The sequence below is a fragment of the Lissotriton helveticus genome, chromosome 3_1 (genome assembly GCF_964261635.1).
Source record: "Lissotriton helveticus chromosome 3_1, aLisHel1.1, whole genome shotgun sequence".
In the NCBI taxonomy this organism is placed as follows: Eukaryota; Metazoa; Chordata; class Amphibia; order Caudata; family Salamandridae; genus Lissotriton; species Lissotriton helveticus.
The window spans coordinates 2,105,741,205-2,105,760,280 of NC_136061.1; the positions used below are offsets into that span (position 1 = coordinate 2,105,741,205).

General features: G+C 44.4%; 1 protein-coding gene across 1 annotated transcript in view; it reads left to right on the forward strand.

Moving 5' to 3' along the window:
- Positions 1–19,076, forward strand: part of LOC144824148 (ras and EF-hand domain-containing protein-like) — a 304,543-nt gene that overhangs the window by 214,350 nt on the left and 71,117 nt on the right. Inside the window, exons 11-12 of the mRNA XM_078683278.1 lie at positions 6,305–6,421; positions 7,990–8,137. Coding sequence (XP_078539404.1) covers positions 6,305–6,421; positions 7,990–8,137 — 265 coding nt within the window. The remainder of the gene's footprint in view (positions 1–6,304; positions 6,422–7,989; positions 8,138–19,076) is intronic.

The window sequence follows — 19,076 nt, forward strand, 5'->3', positions numbered from 1 at the left end:
CCTCTAGACCCCCAATCTACGGTAGTGTTATATAAAATCACTTAATCTCCCTGTGCCTAACAAAAAAATTAATGTGTGTCCTCATGTAACGTAATTGGTGCTATGTAAAGCGCTCTAATACCCGATTGGATCAAGTTTGCGCTATATAAAACTCTGCAAAAAACAACAAGTGATGGACTGAATGTGGATCAATGTCACACACTCCCCCAGTCAAAAGATCTGGGCCCAAATCCATCGTTTTTTTGCACTCCACACCACCCTGGGTCAGATAATGGCTTTATGCAAATCAGCTCTGACCCTGTTGCCCCATGGGAACAGTCCAGTCCGAACTACAACAGCCATATCTTTCCCAGACCGGAATCAAGCATCCGAGGACCGGACCGGTTTCGAGGTAACACCTCTCTTCAGCCCGGCTAGCTTGACTCCAAGTGGTGTGGAGTGCCTGGGACCCACGTCTGGGCATCCCCAGCGCACTTAGGGCGGCAATTGCAAAAAACAACAAGTGATGGACTGAATGTGGATCAATGTCACACACTCCCCCAGTCAAAAGATCTGGGCCCAAATCCATCGTTTTTTTGCACTCCACAATTGGCAATTGCCGCCCTAAGTGCGCTGGTGATGCCCAGACGTGGGTCCCAGGCACTCCACACCACTTGGAGTCAAGCTAGCCGGGCTGAAGAGAGGTGTTACCTCGAAACCGGTCCGGTCCTCGGATGCTTGATTCCGGTCTGGGAAAGATATGGCTGTTGTAGTTCGGACTGGACTGTTCCCATGGGGCAACAGGGTCAGAGCTGATTGCATAAAGCCATTATCTGACCCAGGGTGGTGTGGAGTGCAAAAAAACGATGGATTTGGGCCCAGATCTTTTGACTGGGGGAGTGTGTGACATTGATCCACATTCAGTCCATCACTTGTTGTTTTTTGCAATTGCCGCCCTAAGTGCGCTGGGAATGCCCAGACGTGGGTCCCAGGCACTCCACACCACTTGGAGTCAAGCTAGCCGGGCTGAAGAGAGGTGTTACCTCGAAACCGGTCCGGTCCTCGGATGCTTGATTCCGGTCTGGGAAAGATATGGCTGTTGTAGTTCGGACTGGACTGTTCCCATGGGGCAACAGGGTCAGAGCTGATTTGCATAAAGCCATTATCTGACCCAGGGTGGTGTGGAGTGCAAAAAAACGATGGATTTGGGCCCAGATCTTTTGACTGGGGGAGTGTGTGACATTGATCCACATTCAGTCCATCACTTGTTGTTTTTTGCAATTGCCGCCCTAAGTGCGCTGGGGATGCCCAGACGTGGGTCCCAGGCACTCCACACCACTTGGAGTCAAGCTAGCCGGGCTGAAGAGAGGTGTTACCTCGAAACCGGTCCGGTCCTCAGATGCTTGATTCCGGTCTGGGAAAGATATGGCTGTTGTAGTTCGGACTGGACTGTTCCCATGGGGCAACAGGGTCAGAGCTGATTTGCATAAAGCCATTATCTGACCCAGGGTGGTGTGGAGTGCAAAAAAACGATGGATTTGGGCCCAGATCTTTTGACTGGGGGAGTGTGTGACATTGATCCACATTCAGTCCATCACTTGTTGTTTTTTGCAATATAAAACTCTGCAACAAAAAAAATTATATATATGTGTTGTAGAGAAATTAATTTGAGAATATCATTCTGGTTTAGTTTATCGCAATTCCAGTTCCCAATGCATAATTCCTTCTAGACTTCTGTCTCCAATGTCTCATTACCCAGTTCTATACTTGCCTTACGGTTCTTCTTTCCTTCCCCTCTTTGTTGCTTCTCTTAACTCATCTTTTTTCCTTCTTTATGCATCTTTTTGAACCTTCTGTCTCTCATTCTGACACCCTTTTTCTCTGTCACTCTCTCCATCTCCCCTCGTTTTTCTCTCCCTGCTTCACTTTCTCTCATCTACAGTCTTTCTCTGCAAGTCTTTTTCTCTGTCTCCTACTTTTTATAAACTTCACCTTCTGTCTTTCTCTAAACTCCTGCTCTTTCCTGTATTGTTCCCTTATCCCCATCACATGCTTCTATACCTTCTTCCAATATTCTCTGCCGTTTTCCTTTGTCCTGCTTTACTTTTGCTTGCATGTTGCAAGTAGGTTATCATTTACTTTCTTTAGTCCTATCTTTTCCCCCAATCCTCCTATCTTCTGCTCCTCTCTTCATCCCCCATTGTTTTGATTCCATATGGTTCCTTCCTCTTTCCGTCTGCCTATAACTTTGTCATTCTCCTCTAACTTCCTTTTCTCATTTAGCACCCATTGCGATCCTCCTTTTACCTTCTCTGTGCGATCCTACCTCCTTCCTTTCTCCTGTTACCGTTGTTCGCGCTGCTTTCCTTTTCTCTTCTGCCTCCCTAAGTGTTCTCTCTTTTTATCCAACCCCATCTTCCTTTTTCTCTTCCTTCTCCCTTCTATCCTTCCCCCACCACTTTCTCCCCCTCCTCCTTACACTTAAAAGCACAGGAAAATAATGACCATAGCAATGAATATGAATGATGTGCTGGAGTCTGGAAAGACAGAGGTGGAGACTGATAGATGCCACCATTTGGAAGGAAAGAAAAGAGAGATATAGTGAATATCGGAGTAATTTATTTCCAAATTAACTTGCATTGAGGTGGAGTAGGTTTTATGCATAAAATGCTCTAATCTCCTGTTTGAGTGGGGAGTGTGCCATGTATGAAGTTCATGCTCCATGGTCATCCTGGAGTGGTCCACTGGTGGACCCTGAGTCACAGGGAGGCAACAGTACTGCAGAAAGGCAAAGGTAAAGCTGGAGGGTAGAATGGGTAGTAAACAGGGAGACTGGGGCAGGAGGATATCCTCGGTATCAGAGGCTACCTGTGATGGATCATGTTTGAAGCAAGCCTCTTTGTGGTGGTACAATGTTGGCAAGTATGCCTTTGCCCTCTTTTTATCACACCTTTTTCATTCCTCTATTTTATCCTGTTCTTCTTAGTTGTTGTTCGTTTGCTATGCACACCTTTTATCCTGTCCCTGCACACCTTTTGAGATACCCTCTTATTCCATGCTATGACCCTCCCTTTCGCACAGCAGATCAAGCCTTTTACTACTGATCCAAACCAAAGTTTTACTACTTAACAAGTCCTCATATGAGTCTCAAAAACTGCATTTTGAAGGTTTTAGTGAGGCAACAAACTCATCTATAGTCTATCCCACTCCTCGATCCCTAGTATAAATATTACTATTCTCTAAGTTGCAGGGGTACCATTCGAGGTTACTGATGCACTCTATAAATCACTTTAAATTCAAATGCCGTTATTAAACTACCCTAATTCTTTATTTTAAATTAACTTGTATTTTTTTTATAGCCCCCACCAACTCTTCTCACTTGGGGTTGCCCTCACCATTGGCACATTCCTGAAAACTTCCTGACATTCGTACAATCAGCAGTACAGATTTGTGGCTCTCTTCCTCTCTTCCAGTCATATGCAATGTCTTTAGCATGTAGAGGCTGTTGCCAACCAATGAGTGCTGAAATCTCCTATCCATTCACCAATGGTAACTTTTGCTCCTTTTGGCTTTGAAAAAATGTAACGAGGCACATACATTTGATCCATTTTTATCAAGAACACATTTGAGAAGCAATACAAAAATACAGCGAAGAGGAATTCTATATCCTTCAAAACTTGTAGCTGTTATAGCAGAAATCACTCACTGCTTTTATTTGTCAATCAAATGGCGTATAATCGGTGTGCAGAATATTCAAAACACAAACCCCACAGTTTGTGTGGTATTAAAAATCACTCTTAGCTGTCAATTGTCCCCAGTATTTCTTAAATTGAGGTGTAAAAATCATTTGCTTACTTCCACAATGCAATAATTGACTTGTTGTATGTGATGAATGATTAAGCTGACCATTTAATATACAAGGGGGAAGGTAGAACACTGCCCCTCATCCTGGCACAGTTCGCTCAATTGCATTCTGGTAAATGCAGTACGCTTGCTTCAAAGTCGCTGTAGTTTTGCACCAAATTTGATGCAGGTAGTGCTGTTATCTCTAGACATGTGTTTCTGGATTTTGCCTCTCCTCGGTAGAGAGCAGAAGTAGTAGAGAGCAGAGAAAAGTCATCTGTGACCCAAGTCTTCACAGGTCACAGTACCACTCAACAGGTGCACAGGTGCATCCCAGGTGATCTCGTTGGCTCAAGTCAGACTTTTTAACACATGTCAGGAGGGAGCACACTGCCTCTCAGCCCTAGAACAGTTCACCCCATTGCATTATGGTAAATGCAGTTTGCTACTTTGAAGTTGCTGCAGTTTTACGCCAAAGTTGTTGCAGGTAGTGCTGTTAACTCTAGTCACACGTTTCTTGGTTTAGCCGTTGCTCCCTTGAGACAACGAGCTGACGAGTGCTCCTGGGATGCACCTGTGTGCCAGAAAGTGGTACTGCTATCTGTGAACCCAGACGACTTTTCTTTGTTCTCTACTACTTCTGCTCTCTACAGATGAAGGTCGAAACCCAGAAACATATGTCTAGAGATAGCAGCACTATCAGCACCAACCTTGTGGAAAAACTACAGCAACTTTGGAGTAAGCATGCTGCGTTAACCAGAATGCAACAGGGTGAACTGTGTTGGGAAGAGAGGCAGTGTGCTCCCTTCCTCCTCTCTGACATTTGAATATAGACATTTCTACATTTGCTGTAGACAAGTCTTTGAAATGTCTTGAATATCAGGCTATAACAAATGTTAGTGAAAGGTGATAAAAGAAATAGAGAGAGAAATGCTTATGACCTCTTTAGGCTACAGGTTATCCCTGCTAGTATATAAAATGTGTCAAAGCTAGACAACAGTGTTAGCCATTTTTACGTTTGCCCTCTGCTTTTGATGGACCTGTTTAGGACCAGTTCAGAAATACTCTAAAAACTCCTGTGCCTGTTGCCTCCTGACACTAGTACACTTTTGCAGACATGGCATTCATCAGTACTTGCATCCCTTATGTTAGGATGTAAGGATAATTTATAGAGGACTACATACACTGGGAGTTTGTTGGTGATATAAAGCATTAAATGACAAAGTGGAATCCATTTTATAAAAATATGAGGTGAGTCTTCAGTTGTTTTCCTAAAACAGAGGTGAGAGGGGATGGATCTCAGATGAAAAGGGAAGTATGTTTGCATTGAGAGATGCAAAATAGGTAAAAGCTGCATGGAAAAAGCAAACGCTTTGTTTGTCTCTGCACGGGGTAGTACAGTGGGTGTTCAGGCCTTCTGGTCCTCCACCTAAACCCACGTGAGCAGTGAAGGTGTAGCCCTTTGCTTGAGGTCTTACCATATTCCATACTCAATAGACTGGTTATAGCCCTTCCTATTCATTGGTTGGTGAATGTGTTGGTGGTGGAGGGGTACAAGGAACACTTTCACTCTTGCCTGGTGGCTTCCCACGCATCCAGGTCAGGCTTGCTTAGCAAATCAGTGTTTCTCAATTGTTTGGAGTGTGCCATTACAAATGATTGTGAAAACGATTAGCCTTTGGTCTTTAAAGTAAATATGCTGAAAAAGGATGCACTTTACCCCATCCGTTATAAAAAACCAATCTGATTATTCCCTCCCCTACCTCCCCCTTTCCTGGACAATCTTGCACCAGTTTCAAACTTCACCATGGTGCAGATGGCTTGGCCTTTGAAGAGCTGGTTTTGATTGGGGAATGGGAATCAGCTGTGGTTTGGAAGATGTGGATGAGGACAGAGAGCAGGACGTTCACAGAGAGGACAGAGAGCAGGGTAGTCTGAAGAGCCTGTCAAGACAGTGCAACTGTTGCTGAGTATGTTGATGGGAAGTCATTGAAAGATGTGGCTGCATCGTCAGTCAAGTCAAGGCTGAGGAGTGTTTCAGAGGAGGTCTGTGTTGGATATGCAGAGAAAGCAGACCTTGTTGTGAGTCGGTACATCCATGTGGAGAGATTACGTCTGAGTCGATGAAAAATGATGTGGCTCTATCGACATCACACAATAGGAATTGGCAGAAGGAGATGCTGAAGGCTTTTTTGGTGGTTGTGGCGAGAGTGCATAGGTCCATCGTGATTTGTGAATGACTGTGGGGCTTCTCAGCTTCTGTTGGATGAGTTGGTGTTCTGCACCCTGTACTGTGGGAAGAGAAAGGCATCAAAGATGCAGGTGGTGGCTGGGGAGAGCCGGATCCCCATGATGAAGGTGGCATTGATAATATGCCTTATGAATTCTACTGCATTAGCTCGAGTGTTGCTTAATATGCCCATCTGCATAACATAGAAACTGCCTTTAGAAAGGTTAGAAGCTGATCATTTTGCTTCTCTAGGGGTCGGACTATAGGGTTGAATCTCGAAGATCTCTGGATTGGAATTCATCCCGGCCACCCAGTCGCTGTGGGTCCACTGCGTCCTCCAGGAAACGGCTCCCTGCTTTTACACGAAAGGTAATGTACAATACCAAAAACCATGTTTAACGTGCTGGAAAAAATTTTGAAGAAAATTCAATGTGTGACTTTTTTGTATTGTCTAGCAGCCATGATTCACTTGTGAAATAGCCAATTTTGATGAGCATTGGGCCAGATGGTTAACCACCTTTCTATCCCTCACATTTGGAGTGTTGTTTATTGGTGTCATCTTCAAAATAGTGAATAGTACCTCTGATAAAAGCGGATTCTATAATGCCTGATAATGCTCAGGATGCCAACCTTTAAATATAATAAACGTACCTTACTTTCAAATAACACTTCACCCTATTTTTGTAGTTTTGAGCTATTAAAAAGAAAAGGTTTTGCTATTACACGAATTAATTATACTACTTTGGTCCACTTTGGATGATAATTCGGAGAGCTATAATTTTTCACAAAAGGAGATCTGATTTAAAGTCTCTTCCATTGAATGAACTACTAGTCTTCGAGTTGGCTGTGTGTTATGCAGTGACTTAATAAGTGTTTTCTCCAATAAGAAATTCATTTATCAACCCCTCAGCTAAGAGCTGTACGCTTGATCACTAAAATGATTTCCACAGTGTGACTGTGGGATGGAGTTAAGGTACGTGAGCAAATGTTTCTGTTTCCTGCGTTTTTGTGGAAGTTTTCTAGAGCATTGACAGGTATGCCTGGGAACTTGTTTTTCTCATAGCTAGAACTTTAGACCTTGTATTTTTTCCATAGTAAGCTGCTTTATTAGTTTAGGCCACATTCATTATGCCACTATTTAATACAGCCAAAGGTTTGTAATGAATGGTATTTCCATACCCACAACATCTTATACCCACAAATATAAGGGGTGTGTACTTTGAACCATATAGGTTTCTCTGAAACTCTGGCTTGTCATTGATATAGCGCCGAGACTCCCAAGGGTAATTGTACGCGCTCTACAAATGGCATTAATAAATAAATAAATAAATTTGGAGTTCCCTCATAGGTCTACAACTTGATGTAGTTCAGCATAGACATGTGTAGTAAAAGGCAGGGGGTTCCTACAAGGCCTCACTTAAAATGTAGCTGGTGTAAAAACCATCATTAAAGAGTGTTACATTGAATAGAGCTATCACTGGTATTTACTTGATATTTACATTTGCTCATAAGCATTGCAAGGTAGGTGGTAATTGAGAGGGTTATGTGTTCAGAGGAAAAGGTTTGTGAAGCTGAGTTGCTCCTGAGCCTGGGGGTTTGTGTGCGTGTCCCCCCAAGTAGATGTAATAACAATAATATGGGGTTGCTGTGTTCTCTCTATGCTTCTCCACTTAGTCACCATCGGTCTGTTCAACCAACTGAGCTTTGTGTGCTCCTATATGGTATTAAGTCTATTCCATATCTGAAAGGAATAATATAAACCACTATCTTCCGCAATCAGGGGTGCAATAAACTGCATAAAGGCTGGCGGCCGTCAAATATTTGATGGGGACAATGTTGATGGCTCTTGTGAAGACTAAAAGAAAAGTAATTATGTGAACATCATCTCTGTGTATTCCTTCTTAAATTCATGTCCTCCCTTATCAAACTTCATTTAGAAAGAAGGTGTATCGGTGGAAGATGAGAGCCAGGGTCCTGCTCTCAATTACCGGTTGGTCCTGGCTGGAGATGCTGGCTCGGGGAAATCCAGCTTCATGCTCCGATTATGTATGAATGAGTTCCGGGGGCAGATTCCAACCACATTAGGTATGGTAGAGCTCAAGTCAACCATCCTTTTATAGCCTTGATTGTTTAACATATCTTCATGCCTTGTCAACAAGTTAAGTTTTACATGTGAACATTTATTAATTGTGAGATGTCTCGATACAGCTACAATGATAAATGAAAACATCTGCTTAGATTACACGACCATCCCACCTTCATGTGATGCGGAGGCTGATGACCTTGTGCCAAAGGAACCATGGATAAATACTGTCTAGTTCTATTTTGTACTGGAGAACCATGTGTCAAAATGCATTAGCCTTTAAACGGTAACTAGGCCTCAAGCAATCAAAGTACATCCCAGGGTCCGAGAGGTCTGCTGAGTTGGTACTGCATTATGTATTTATTTATTCCTACCTAACATGACATGATCTTGTTTGTATTTAGTTGCTGTAGAGCTGCAGGTAGAAACCTATTAAAGGCCTTGAGACCTTCACTAATGAAATGTCGGTGCCCAGACTTCAGGATGATATGAGTGAACCTCTTGACGCAGAGTTGTCAAATTGGCAAATACCATAGGCCGGACAAAAAGCAGGAAATCCCCAGGCCCTAATGTCCCCCCGAGCTATTCAGATGTATAAAGCTCCATGTAGTGGGCCCACTTAGATCAATGTTCAACAGGACTTAGCAGAAGGGAGCCCTGTCCATGACCTCCGACAGGTGACGTTAGTCATAATACACAAACAAGGGAAGACTGCGCCTCCTATTGGCCAATGTAGGTCCTAAACATGGAGGCGAAAATCCTGGCAAAGGTCCTAGCCGACTGGCTTTTACAGGTGGTCGACGCGCTGGTGCCCACTAATCATTCGGTCTTCACACCCTACAGTGCAACAAAGCCATAACCTTTGAAGGCTGGCTGGATGCCTGGCACTCTATGACCAATTCGCAGGACCAGCTCTTCTCCTTGCCCTGGGCTCTGAAAAGGCCTTCGATTCACTGGAATGAGCCTACCCTACCTAATGGCACTACTGCAAAGATTGGGGATGGGCAGGAGGTTTTATCCTGGGTGAGCTTGTTATATAAGGGCCCGGAGGCCAGGGTCAAAGTGAATTGGGCATTCTCTAGGGAGTTCCCCTTTGGCAGGGACACCTCACAGGGATGCGCACTATGCCTTCTTTTGTTGGCCCTGGCGATCAAGCCACTGGCCTGCTGGTTGTGAACAGGTGCATTGATGCGGGCATGAGATGGGATCCAGACTGGGAAGATGTTGTATCCATATATGCGGATGACATCTTGCTGTACTTGGCAGATCCAGATCGGTTGGTAAACCGGGTGCTGGAGGCTGTGGAGGTGTTCAGTTCTTATTCTGGGCTAAAAATCAACTGTCACAAGTTCATCACATACCCTCTATTGGAAGGGGACTGGGATTGGGACTGGCATTACTCAGTAGCATGGCACTTAAGGGGGGGTTAAGTATCTGGGGATATTTGTTGCAAAGGACTGAGAACTGTTATTGGCGAAAACTTGGAGAAAATACTTTCCTCCTACAAAATAGATGCGGAAAGGTGGAAAAAGCTGGCACTATCTCTGATGGGCAAGGCGATCCTATAAAAAATTATTCACCTCACCAAATTCCTTTACGTGTTACAGAACACCCCTTTCGAAGTACCTGAGTATTTTTTCCAGGCAGTGGCAGAAGTGATGAGAAGTCTGTTGTGGAGGCGAGGGGAGACACTGACGATTGCGTGGACATCCCACACTAGAAAACCATTAGACAGGGCTATAGCCCTACCTGACCTGCAATTGGACTACTGGATGACCCAGTTTCAGATGGTCAATGACTGTGCCTTCTCCTCACAGCAGCAACCATTTGTGGTAGCTGATAGGCGAGCGATGGATCCAGACGGGTACACCTGGTAACTGTATGGGGGAAGGGGGTTGGCTTTGCTGCCTCCACCCATGGCAGTGGTGGTCGAGATCTGGCATAAAGCCATCAAAGCCATGAGTTGGAAAGGTAAACTAATGATGGAGACCCGCTATGGGCCTCAGATATGTTGAAGGGACTATGGGCAATGGAGGGCCACTGAAAATGGGACCTACAGGGAAAATCCAAGGTGGACGACATCTGAAGGGGTAACAAGATGATTCCATTCCCGGAACCCCAGGAACAGTATGAAATGTCTGGAGGTCAGTAATTATGTTATCCATGGCTAAAGCACCTCCTGAGGCCACATACGGTAATGCCGCGGCAGACCCCGAACAAATCACCTCTAGAAAATAGGGTCCTAGGAGCTCCCTTAACCAGCCATGCAGTCGCCTGACTGTAATCTGCCCTCCTACATTACACCTCCCCGCCATTAGAGCACTGCTGGGGAAAAATTGGAGGAGGACCTGGGCAGACTGGAAGATGGTGAATGAGGATTGGTCTGTAGATACCCCTGAGAGATAGCTATACGAGCTGGATTCCAACTCATCTAGCTGAAAGTCCTTCACAGGGCCTCTTATGCAAGAAAAAGATTGCTTCGTAAGGGAAAGGCTGAGACAGACCTTTGGTTGAAAGGATACAGGCAGAAGGGCACACTCTATATACCAGCCCCTGCAAAGATGTTGGAAACCCATCTGAACCAGCATCTGGCTGCCTTCCTGGAAACCTCTGGCCTTTTAGATCACTCGCAGCATGGATTTCGGAGAGAGCACAGCACTGAGTCAGCCCTTACCACGGTGCTTGATAACATCCGTACCAGGGTGGATAAGGGCTTGACCACTCTCCTCATCCTATTGGATCTTACGGCTGCGTTTGATACCCTGTCTCCCTCAGTGTTAACATCACGGCTGAGGGAGATAGGGGTTGAGGGGCCGGCACTTAGTCTGCTTTCCTCCTTTCTTGGCCAGAGGGAACAGAGAATCAAGCTGGGGGAGTTTCTATCTCCATCCCTCCCTGTGCGTTGTGGGGTCCCACAGGGGTCGGCATTAAGTCCGACCCTCTTTAACATCTATGTGACCCCACTCGCCAGGCTTATCAGATCTTTTGGGATGGAGGTAGTCTCCTATGCCGACGACACACAGATAATGATGTCTCTCGCCCATCCGGTCATCTCGGCTGCCTCCAATTTTAGACACTGTATGGAGGCAGTGGCTCAATGGATGATCTGCAATTCATTGAAGCTTAATGGCGAGAAGACCGAAATTCTGGTGTTCGGAGGCAAGGAGGACTTTTGGTCAGCGGAATGGTGGCCTTCATCTCTGGGAGTGTGCCCTACACCCACCGTCCTGGCTAGGAACCTAGGAGTTATGATTGACCCTGATCTGGGGCTGGGACAGCAAGTAAGCAGGACCATCTCTACTTGCTGGGGCATAATAAACATCTTGAGGAAAATAAAACATTATCTGTCCCCCCCCAGCAAGAAAGCAAATAGTACTTGCATTGATAGGCTCAAGACTAGATTACTGCAATGCCCTATACCTTGGCATTAACAAAAGTCACATCACGCGACTTCAAATGGTGCAGAATGCGGCCGCAAAGTTTGTATTAGATCTGCCCAGGCGGGCCTCTGCTACGGCTGCTAGAAAAGCACTGCATTGGCTCCCAATAGATGCCAGGATCTCGTTCAAGTCCCTCTGCTTGATCTATGGGGCCCTGGCCACGAATAGGTCAGGAGGCATAAGGGATCTGCTAAAAATGTATACCCCCTCTAGATCCCTGCGCTCGGCCAATAAAGCCCTGCTATCTATCCCCCGTGTCCGTAGAGCTAGGTGGGGTGGCAGAGCCTTCTCAACCCTGGCCCCAAGGCTGTGGAATTCTCTGCCATCTGACATTAAAACCCTTCCTTCAAAGCAGGCCTTTAGAAAGGCACTCAAGACATGGCTTTTTGCCAGTGCATATCCTTAGCTTGGTTTCTGCCTTTTTTGATCTTATTTTGTTAGGCGCCTTGATGCCTACGGGCTTAGTTGCGCGATATAAATTTCATTTAATTCATTCATTCATTCATTTGGAGTCGCCCCAAGAGTCCGACGTTTTGGGGGGAAATAGGGGCGAGTCTCTCAGCAGTCTTAGATTGCACTCTGGAACTGACTCCTCAATTGATAGCCTTAGGTATCTGGGATGATCAAACCATGGTGGAAGAGGTGTGGTGCAGCAGCCATGGCATCTGACTCTGGAGCACGGGGCTCACAATTCAATCCCAGCACCCACGTCAGGTAAGCTCCGCACCATGTGACTCTGGGCAATAGCTCGCTTAATCTTCTCGACGGACCACAACGCCTTGACGCCCTTGGGTAATTGTTCGCGCTTTACAAATACTGGATTTACAATTTTATTTATGGACCACTACTCCCTCTTTGTGACACTGCAATGATGGTGGCGAAACGCAATGTGATCAGACTGTGGGGGAGATGTGAGACTGCCATGCACCAGGCCAGGGAATCCAATGTGGACTAGTGCATGCTTTTTAAAAAAAACTGGTATCAGACATGAGGCTGCCCCAAGAAGTTTGATAAAGTACGGCGACCCTGGCAGCATGCAGAAGAACGAATTCCATGAGTGTGGGCCCAGGAGGGAGCCCTAGACGGGAACGGGGAACTGACAAAACTGCCTCACAACAGCATATGCTGATGGCTGGTTGGGAGTATTTTTCGATTATGTATCTTAGCCCAGTAGGGAACAGGGTGCTGGCTCGGCCAGCAGATTCCAGTGTACTTGGCTGTTATGTCACATGTTTAATCTGTTCATTGATGGGTGGCCACGCTCCACCTGATAGTTTTAAAACGATTAGATTACAAAAAAAAGAATTACCTACCGGCAGTAGCGATGAATATCTGGCATGCAATTTGCACAGGAATTGTACTCAGGTGCAGAATGACCATTGGACAATGTGGGATTTCTGACAACCATGTCTTCTACTTGCCCTCTGATGTCTTCCTTAGTGTAACATTAACATTCTAGTGTAACATTCTTTACTTTGTCACCTGCATTTCCTATAGGTTTTTCACACTCATATCGCATTGTAGAGGAAAGCCTGTTCTGTGTATCTTCCCCTTAAAACATAGTGGGGCACATGCATCAATCTCGTATTTTGCATCTCTAAATAGCAAATTTTACAGATTCGCTTTTTAGAAATCGCAAAATGCAATGCATGCAGGATTCACAAAAAAAATGTGATTCCTTAAAATTCCTTAATTGCGACTTACAAATTGCAAGTCACAATTAAGGAATGGCTTCCCATTGATTCCTATTTGCCGTAGGCCCATAGGAATCAATGGGAATTGCATGTGCAATTTGCGAGTACCAAATGGGTACTCACAAATTGCAGAATCAATTTTAAGGGGGATATGGGGTCCAAAAGGACACTCTGATGCACCCCTGAAAGTGCAATTAAAAAACATGTTGCACACAAACATGCCCTAAGGGCATGTTTCTGTACAACATAGAACTTTGAAAAATGCACTTTTGTGCATTTTTAAAAGTTTTTGTAAATTACCATGAACTTTAAATTGATGGTAATTTGCATTTCTTAATAGCGAAATCGCAATTTTTTGTTTGTTGTTGCATTGCATTTACGGAATTGCAATTTGTGGTTCCCTTAATGCTATCTCAATGTAGGTAATCGCAAATTTTGCGATTTACTTAAATAGCGATTTTTGCATTTGGGATGATGCATCCTAAATTCAAAAATTGCGGTCGCAAAGGGGCAGATTCTGCAAATCTGCCCCTTTGAGACCGCAAAAAGCAATGATGCATGCTCCCCAGTATCTTTAACTTTGAAATACGAGGACAAAATTACGTGGAACAAAGCTGCATTTTACTTTTTACTTAATGGCTTTGGTCCAAATCACCAGCCTAAGTTTAGATTTCTAATAAACTGACTTCAGCAGGAATAAACTTTATTTAATTATATCAATTAATTAAGCAAAACTCTTCCACCAGACTCTCTCGTTTGTGATGGGGATTCATGCAACGGTAGACACTGTATAGAATGATATCAAACTATTATTTTGCACCACGCACCAGCCAGTAAGTAATAATTTGATTAAAAGATTTAGCATACTGGCTGCAGTAGGCACTCAAAGCATATGTACATTGAGTAAAGGACTAACTCCTTCTCATGCCCTTTGACTTGAGAACTGCTTGCACATATAGAAGCTTATCTGCTGCTGCTTTCTTTAGCAAACCTGAACTAGTTCAATCAATAAACAAACGCCTGGATCCTGGAAAAAGCGACAACCAGATACCCCATAATACACTTAAAAGAGTGCTTGGATATAAGGACCTTACCAGTAAACCAAGGTGTTAATCAGGAAAATGATAAGCTTCTCAGCACTCGAGGACGTGAGCAAACATGATAACCAGTTATTTTGGGTCTATCGCAATAGGAAAAAAATTCTGCAGTCTTTGATCATTTAAACTATGGTCATAAGAAGAGTGAATAGTCTGGCAAAGGGCGTGTTATCTAACAGAGGAGTACATTAATTCTTGAAATACCCTTTCATAACCGTCGTGGCCCAAGGATTACAACAGAGTGTAGAGTAAATCAGACATCTGTACAATATGGTAATGCTTCATTTTGATTGGCTGCTAACGATCCATATCTACCCAGGAGATGCATGGCTAGATTGTGAGGGAAGCCTCATTACAGTCAGCACCCATATCTCACCACACCCTAGCTTCGCACCAGGTGCTTGCGAAGACTAATGCGTTCTAATTTCGAACTGGGGCTCGATTACAAAACCTTTTTGAGCGCTATTCAGGTAGTGCCACACCTTTTACGAAGACAGGATTCTGGAGGTGGTCATATGTGACGAACGTTGAGGCACATTTGCTGTGCGGCTTTTTGTTGCCCTGTGATATATTCTGCATTTCTTCTACTCTCCTTTTATTCAGTTATTATGCAATGTGATTTTGTTGTGATGTTTAGTTTTGACTTTTTTGTTTTGATGCCTCGTATTATGGTTTTATCGTGGTGTTGTATTGTTTTGAGCATGATATGTCAAGAATCGCTGTTATAGTTCCAGCCAAAATGTTCCCCGACGTGTCCAGTGATGGGCAACTATTTCAGGCTCTTTAAGGTGCTGAAAGTGTTGTTCGAGCTCATCAGCCACTTACGACGTGAGTCGCCCAGGATTGAGCTCCCTTTATGTGATGGGGCCCCAGTGTTCCCCTGGCTCACAGACAGCGCCCTCATTGGCAAACAGGCTGCTGAACAAGCTAGTCTTGGAATCATTAAAGTTCCAATGCAGCCGATTGATGCATTCATGAAAAATTTTCATTTATAGAAGTAAGTCTCCAAAGCATTCCTTGTTTCCACGGGTTCATTGGGTTTTATCCCACCCTTTGAACACCACTTAAGGTGCTGTGTCCGCTCCGCATTCCGTCTCCTTACTATAGTTGACTCATTGTTCAGATATCTTCTTGGGAAAATGTGGGTTTAGAAATTGTTTATTTATTTTTCACTTTATAAAAGTCTCCCCCTTTGCTGGGTAAGAGTGCTACAATTAACCATGTTCATGTAGCATTTTCATATCTGAAACATAGTATTTAGCAATGGAAAGAAACACAATATGTATTGTTTTTGGAGGAATAACGCTACTTTGATGTGCAGAACAGTACTACAGCATAAGTGTTACATAGCGGTACAAAGATCATTGTCACAGACGCAGTATGCCGCAGAAATGGCACAAGAAGGGTTGTCTGTTCATCCCGTGAACAAACTAGTGCAATTGTTTATTGTCTTGTGCAGCCATAGGAAGTCTGTGCTTTACTCCGCATGACAGATTTTTTCCTCAGGGGTAGAGGAAGCGGATGTGTGTCTTTGTTTTTAGCGTTTTTGGACCACTAGTCATAATTTCCATGAAAAACAGTTTTCTGGCAAAGATGGTTCATCAAGTTCCAGCAGAGGATCAGAATTTTTCACGTGGTGACATCACCTTAAAATATACTACAATTGCTAAAATTAGAATGGCGCTGTCTAAATAACATACATTCTGACTAAAATCTGATATTACCGTTTTATATGTTCCGTGATGTGCCCCTAAAAAACTGGCAATCCAGTGCATTCCAGTAGAAAAAACTGGCATGGCTTTATCATCAAACATAATACAGCAGTTATGATTCCTATAACCTCCACTTCTATAGCATCATGAAACGAACGCAATCTGAAAAATAAAAAAAATCTTAACTATACCCCTCATATTAAGTGTCTGATTTACAATAGTGATAACATTCTTGGACAATCCCACGCCCCTCTGACTCCACCCCAATCAGTAGCTACTTCCGAGTGCCCTCCCCATTTGATAAACAGTTGCCATTGCAGAGGTGTGCTCACCAAAGTGCTTGCTGCTTCACCTACCAATGCATGGACCGTTCAATGGACCCCTGGACTGATGAGCTGGTCGGTGAGGGGCCTGAGAGACAATCCAGCCAGAGTGTTGTTTAGAAACACAGCTCTCTGTAAATGGATGTCTGGAGGACGCATGTTAAGAGTGTAGATCAACTACAATCCCCTTACACAGGCACACTCCTTTTTATTTTGCAGATTCACTACGCATGGCTCTGGTAGGACCGTGTAATTGGTAAAATAGGACTGTCAGAGTGCACGTCAGTGCATTCCTGAGGCCAATGATGAGCCAGATAGATGAGCCAGCTTCTGACAGTGCTGTGCTCCCAGTCCTATCAAGAAGCTGGGAGCAGGCTTGGGGTGGGTCTTCCTCTGAAATCTGGCCCTGCAGCTCTGTCTGGCTCCTTGTTAGAAATCTTGGCTTTCTGGTTCCATTGCCCAGCATCTGATTCCTGCTCTGTTGACGCCATGGCGCCTCTGAGTCAATCAATCCGGTTTCTTGTATGGCGTGACAACTCACCCGTAAGTTGCCAGTAAAGAAAGAAATGTAAATTACAAAAAGCAATTCAGTGTTGTTTTTTTGTGCATGTGTGAGTGAAAGTGTGTTTGTGAGTGATTGAGAGAAAATTAGATTGAGTGAGTGTGTGTTAGTTTAATGTATTTGAGAGTGTCAATAAGAATGATGGAGTGAGAATCGGTGAGTGAGTGAGAGTGAATATGAATAAGGGAAACTAGGGAGTTTGTAAAGCCAGAGGTTGCTCCTCAGTGAGAGCAGAGGAGCGTCGCCCCACTAACAATCATGTCCCGAAGCCCCAGAGATTAAAAATAAAATGGTAATAAAGATAATTACCATTTTATTTTTCATCGGCCCATCCCAGTGCAGGCCTCCAGTACCCTCAGGAGCACGGAGAGCAGACGCTCCCGTCAATCTAGGCACTGTTCTCAGACACTTTGCCGGGGCCCGCGCTGAATACCTGACTGCAGGAGTAAGTGGATTTTATTTGATTTTTTACCCACCACTCATTTGCCTTCCTTACCACGCCCCATAGATGTCAGCCGCCACTGAGTAAAGCATTGTGAGTGAGTTAGAATGAGTGAGTAAGGGGGAGATTGTGAGAGGGAGTGGGAGTGAGTCAAGGATGGCTCTATCAATAGTGCAGCTTGTGCAGTTGCACCAGGGTACAGAGGCACCTGCTGCACTATTAAAACAGAACACCTGTAACCTAGGTGTCCACATCAGAGCCCCTATACACAAGTAGTTGTGAGTTAGGGTCAGTGATTGTAAAAGTGCAAGTGTGTAAGTTTGTTTTTGAGTGGGAAACAGGTAGTTTGATTTTTTTAAACAAGGAGGTGAACCTGTGCCAAGTATTACACGCTACCACTGTGGGGACTCATCAGTCACCACTGAAGTTCAAGTTAGAATTGTGCAGTAAAATGCACTTTTTACTCCATGCTTTTAATCCTTTCTCAGCAGGGCACTGGCACTTGATTGTCACATCTTTCACTCGATTGTCACATCTTTCACTCAACTGTGAACACCAGCACACATGGCAATCTGCCACAAGGTGGCGCTGTTTGTCTAATGAAGAGATTAGCACAATCACCGTTCTTTATTAATTCTGTATATACTAAATTGACCAATACCTGCTGCCCACGTCATTTTCATAGCTTTGGACCGCCTCGAATAGTCTGCATTGTCACACTTGCTGGAGTGTGACAGTGAGAAGTTGTGTTGATCATTAGCAGTTCTGGCAGTGGCATTGGCTGGTGCAAGCTGCTGTGGCATCCTGAGGAGGGCCCTGGCACTTATTTCTTTACAAATTAAGCACTACAGCAGGGGAAGAACCACCACTTGGGAAGAGCAGACGTCCCTTGCTAGGGTGCAGATTTGGGTTCCTCCTCACGCATGGCCCCTGTTATCACTTATTGTTTCCAACTTTCCAGTGCTCATGGAACATGACTCTTCTTTGCTTTTCCTGCTACTAAAGTTCGATCCCTCTAATAATATTTTTATTTGTCTAGAATTTTGCACTTCTCTCCTCAGTGGTCTTCACACTGAGGTGAACCTGCTAGTGGACCCACTGATTTTCAAGAGAGATTTATACTATGAGCTTCCTGTCTATTCACTAGGACCCCAGCCCATGAAAACAAGATTTTGCAAAGGAGATTGTGTACTGGGGTCCTTAGACAAGGAGTAGGTCGTCGTCAAGATTCTGTCATGAATTTGAGGACCTTGGTGAAGGTTGCTACTCACAGCACCTATGTGAAAACCTGAGATCCTACATTCAGAGGAAAGGGGATGACCTAGTGCTAACAACTGGCCAAGACCACATCCATAGAAAGATATTGTGTCCTTCCCAGAATGCAGTACACCGTACAGATGTCTCCCTCCTAGATGAAGACTAGGATCTAGGCATGGTAATCTACAGTATTTTGAGAGGAGGAACCTCCTTAATTTACACGGATATAGTACAGAGTGCACGTGTCTTCTCTGTACCATTGTGAAGCCCCTTAATTAGATGGCCAAGCACTCCCTCCGCAGGGTGCCGGCCCGCAGTTCAATCAGCAATGCTTCATTCCAGGTAACTAGGTGGATGTCCAGGAGATTCCACATTTATGAACCAAGAAACTCATGGGAGAGTTGGAATTCAAGC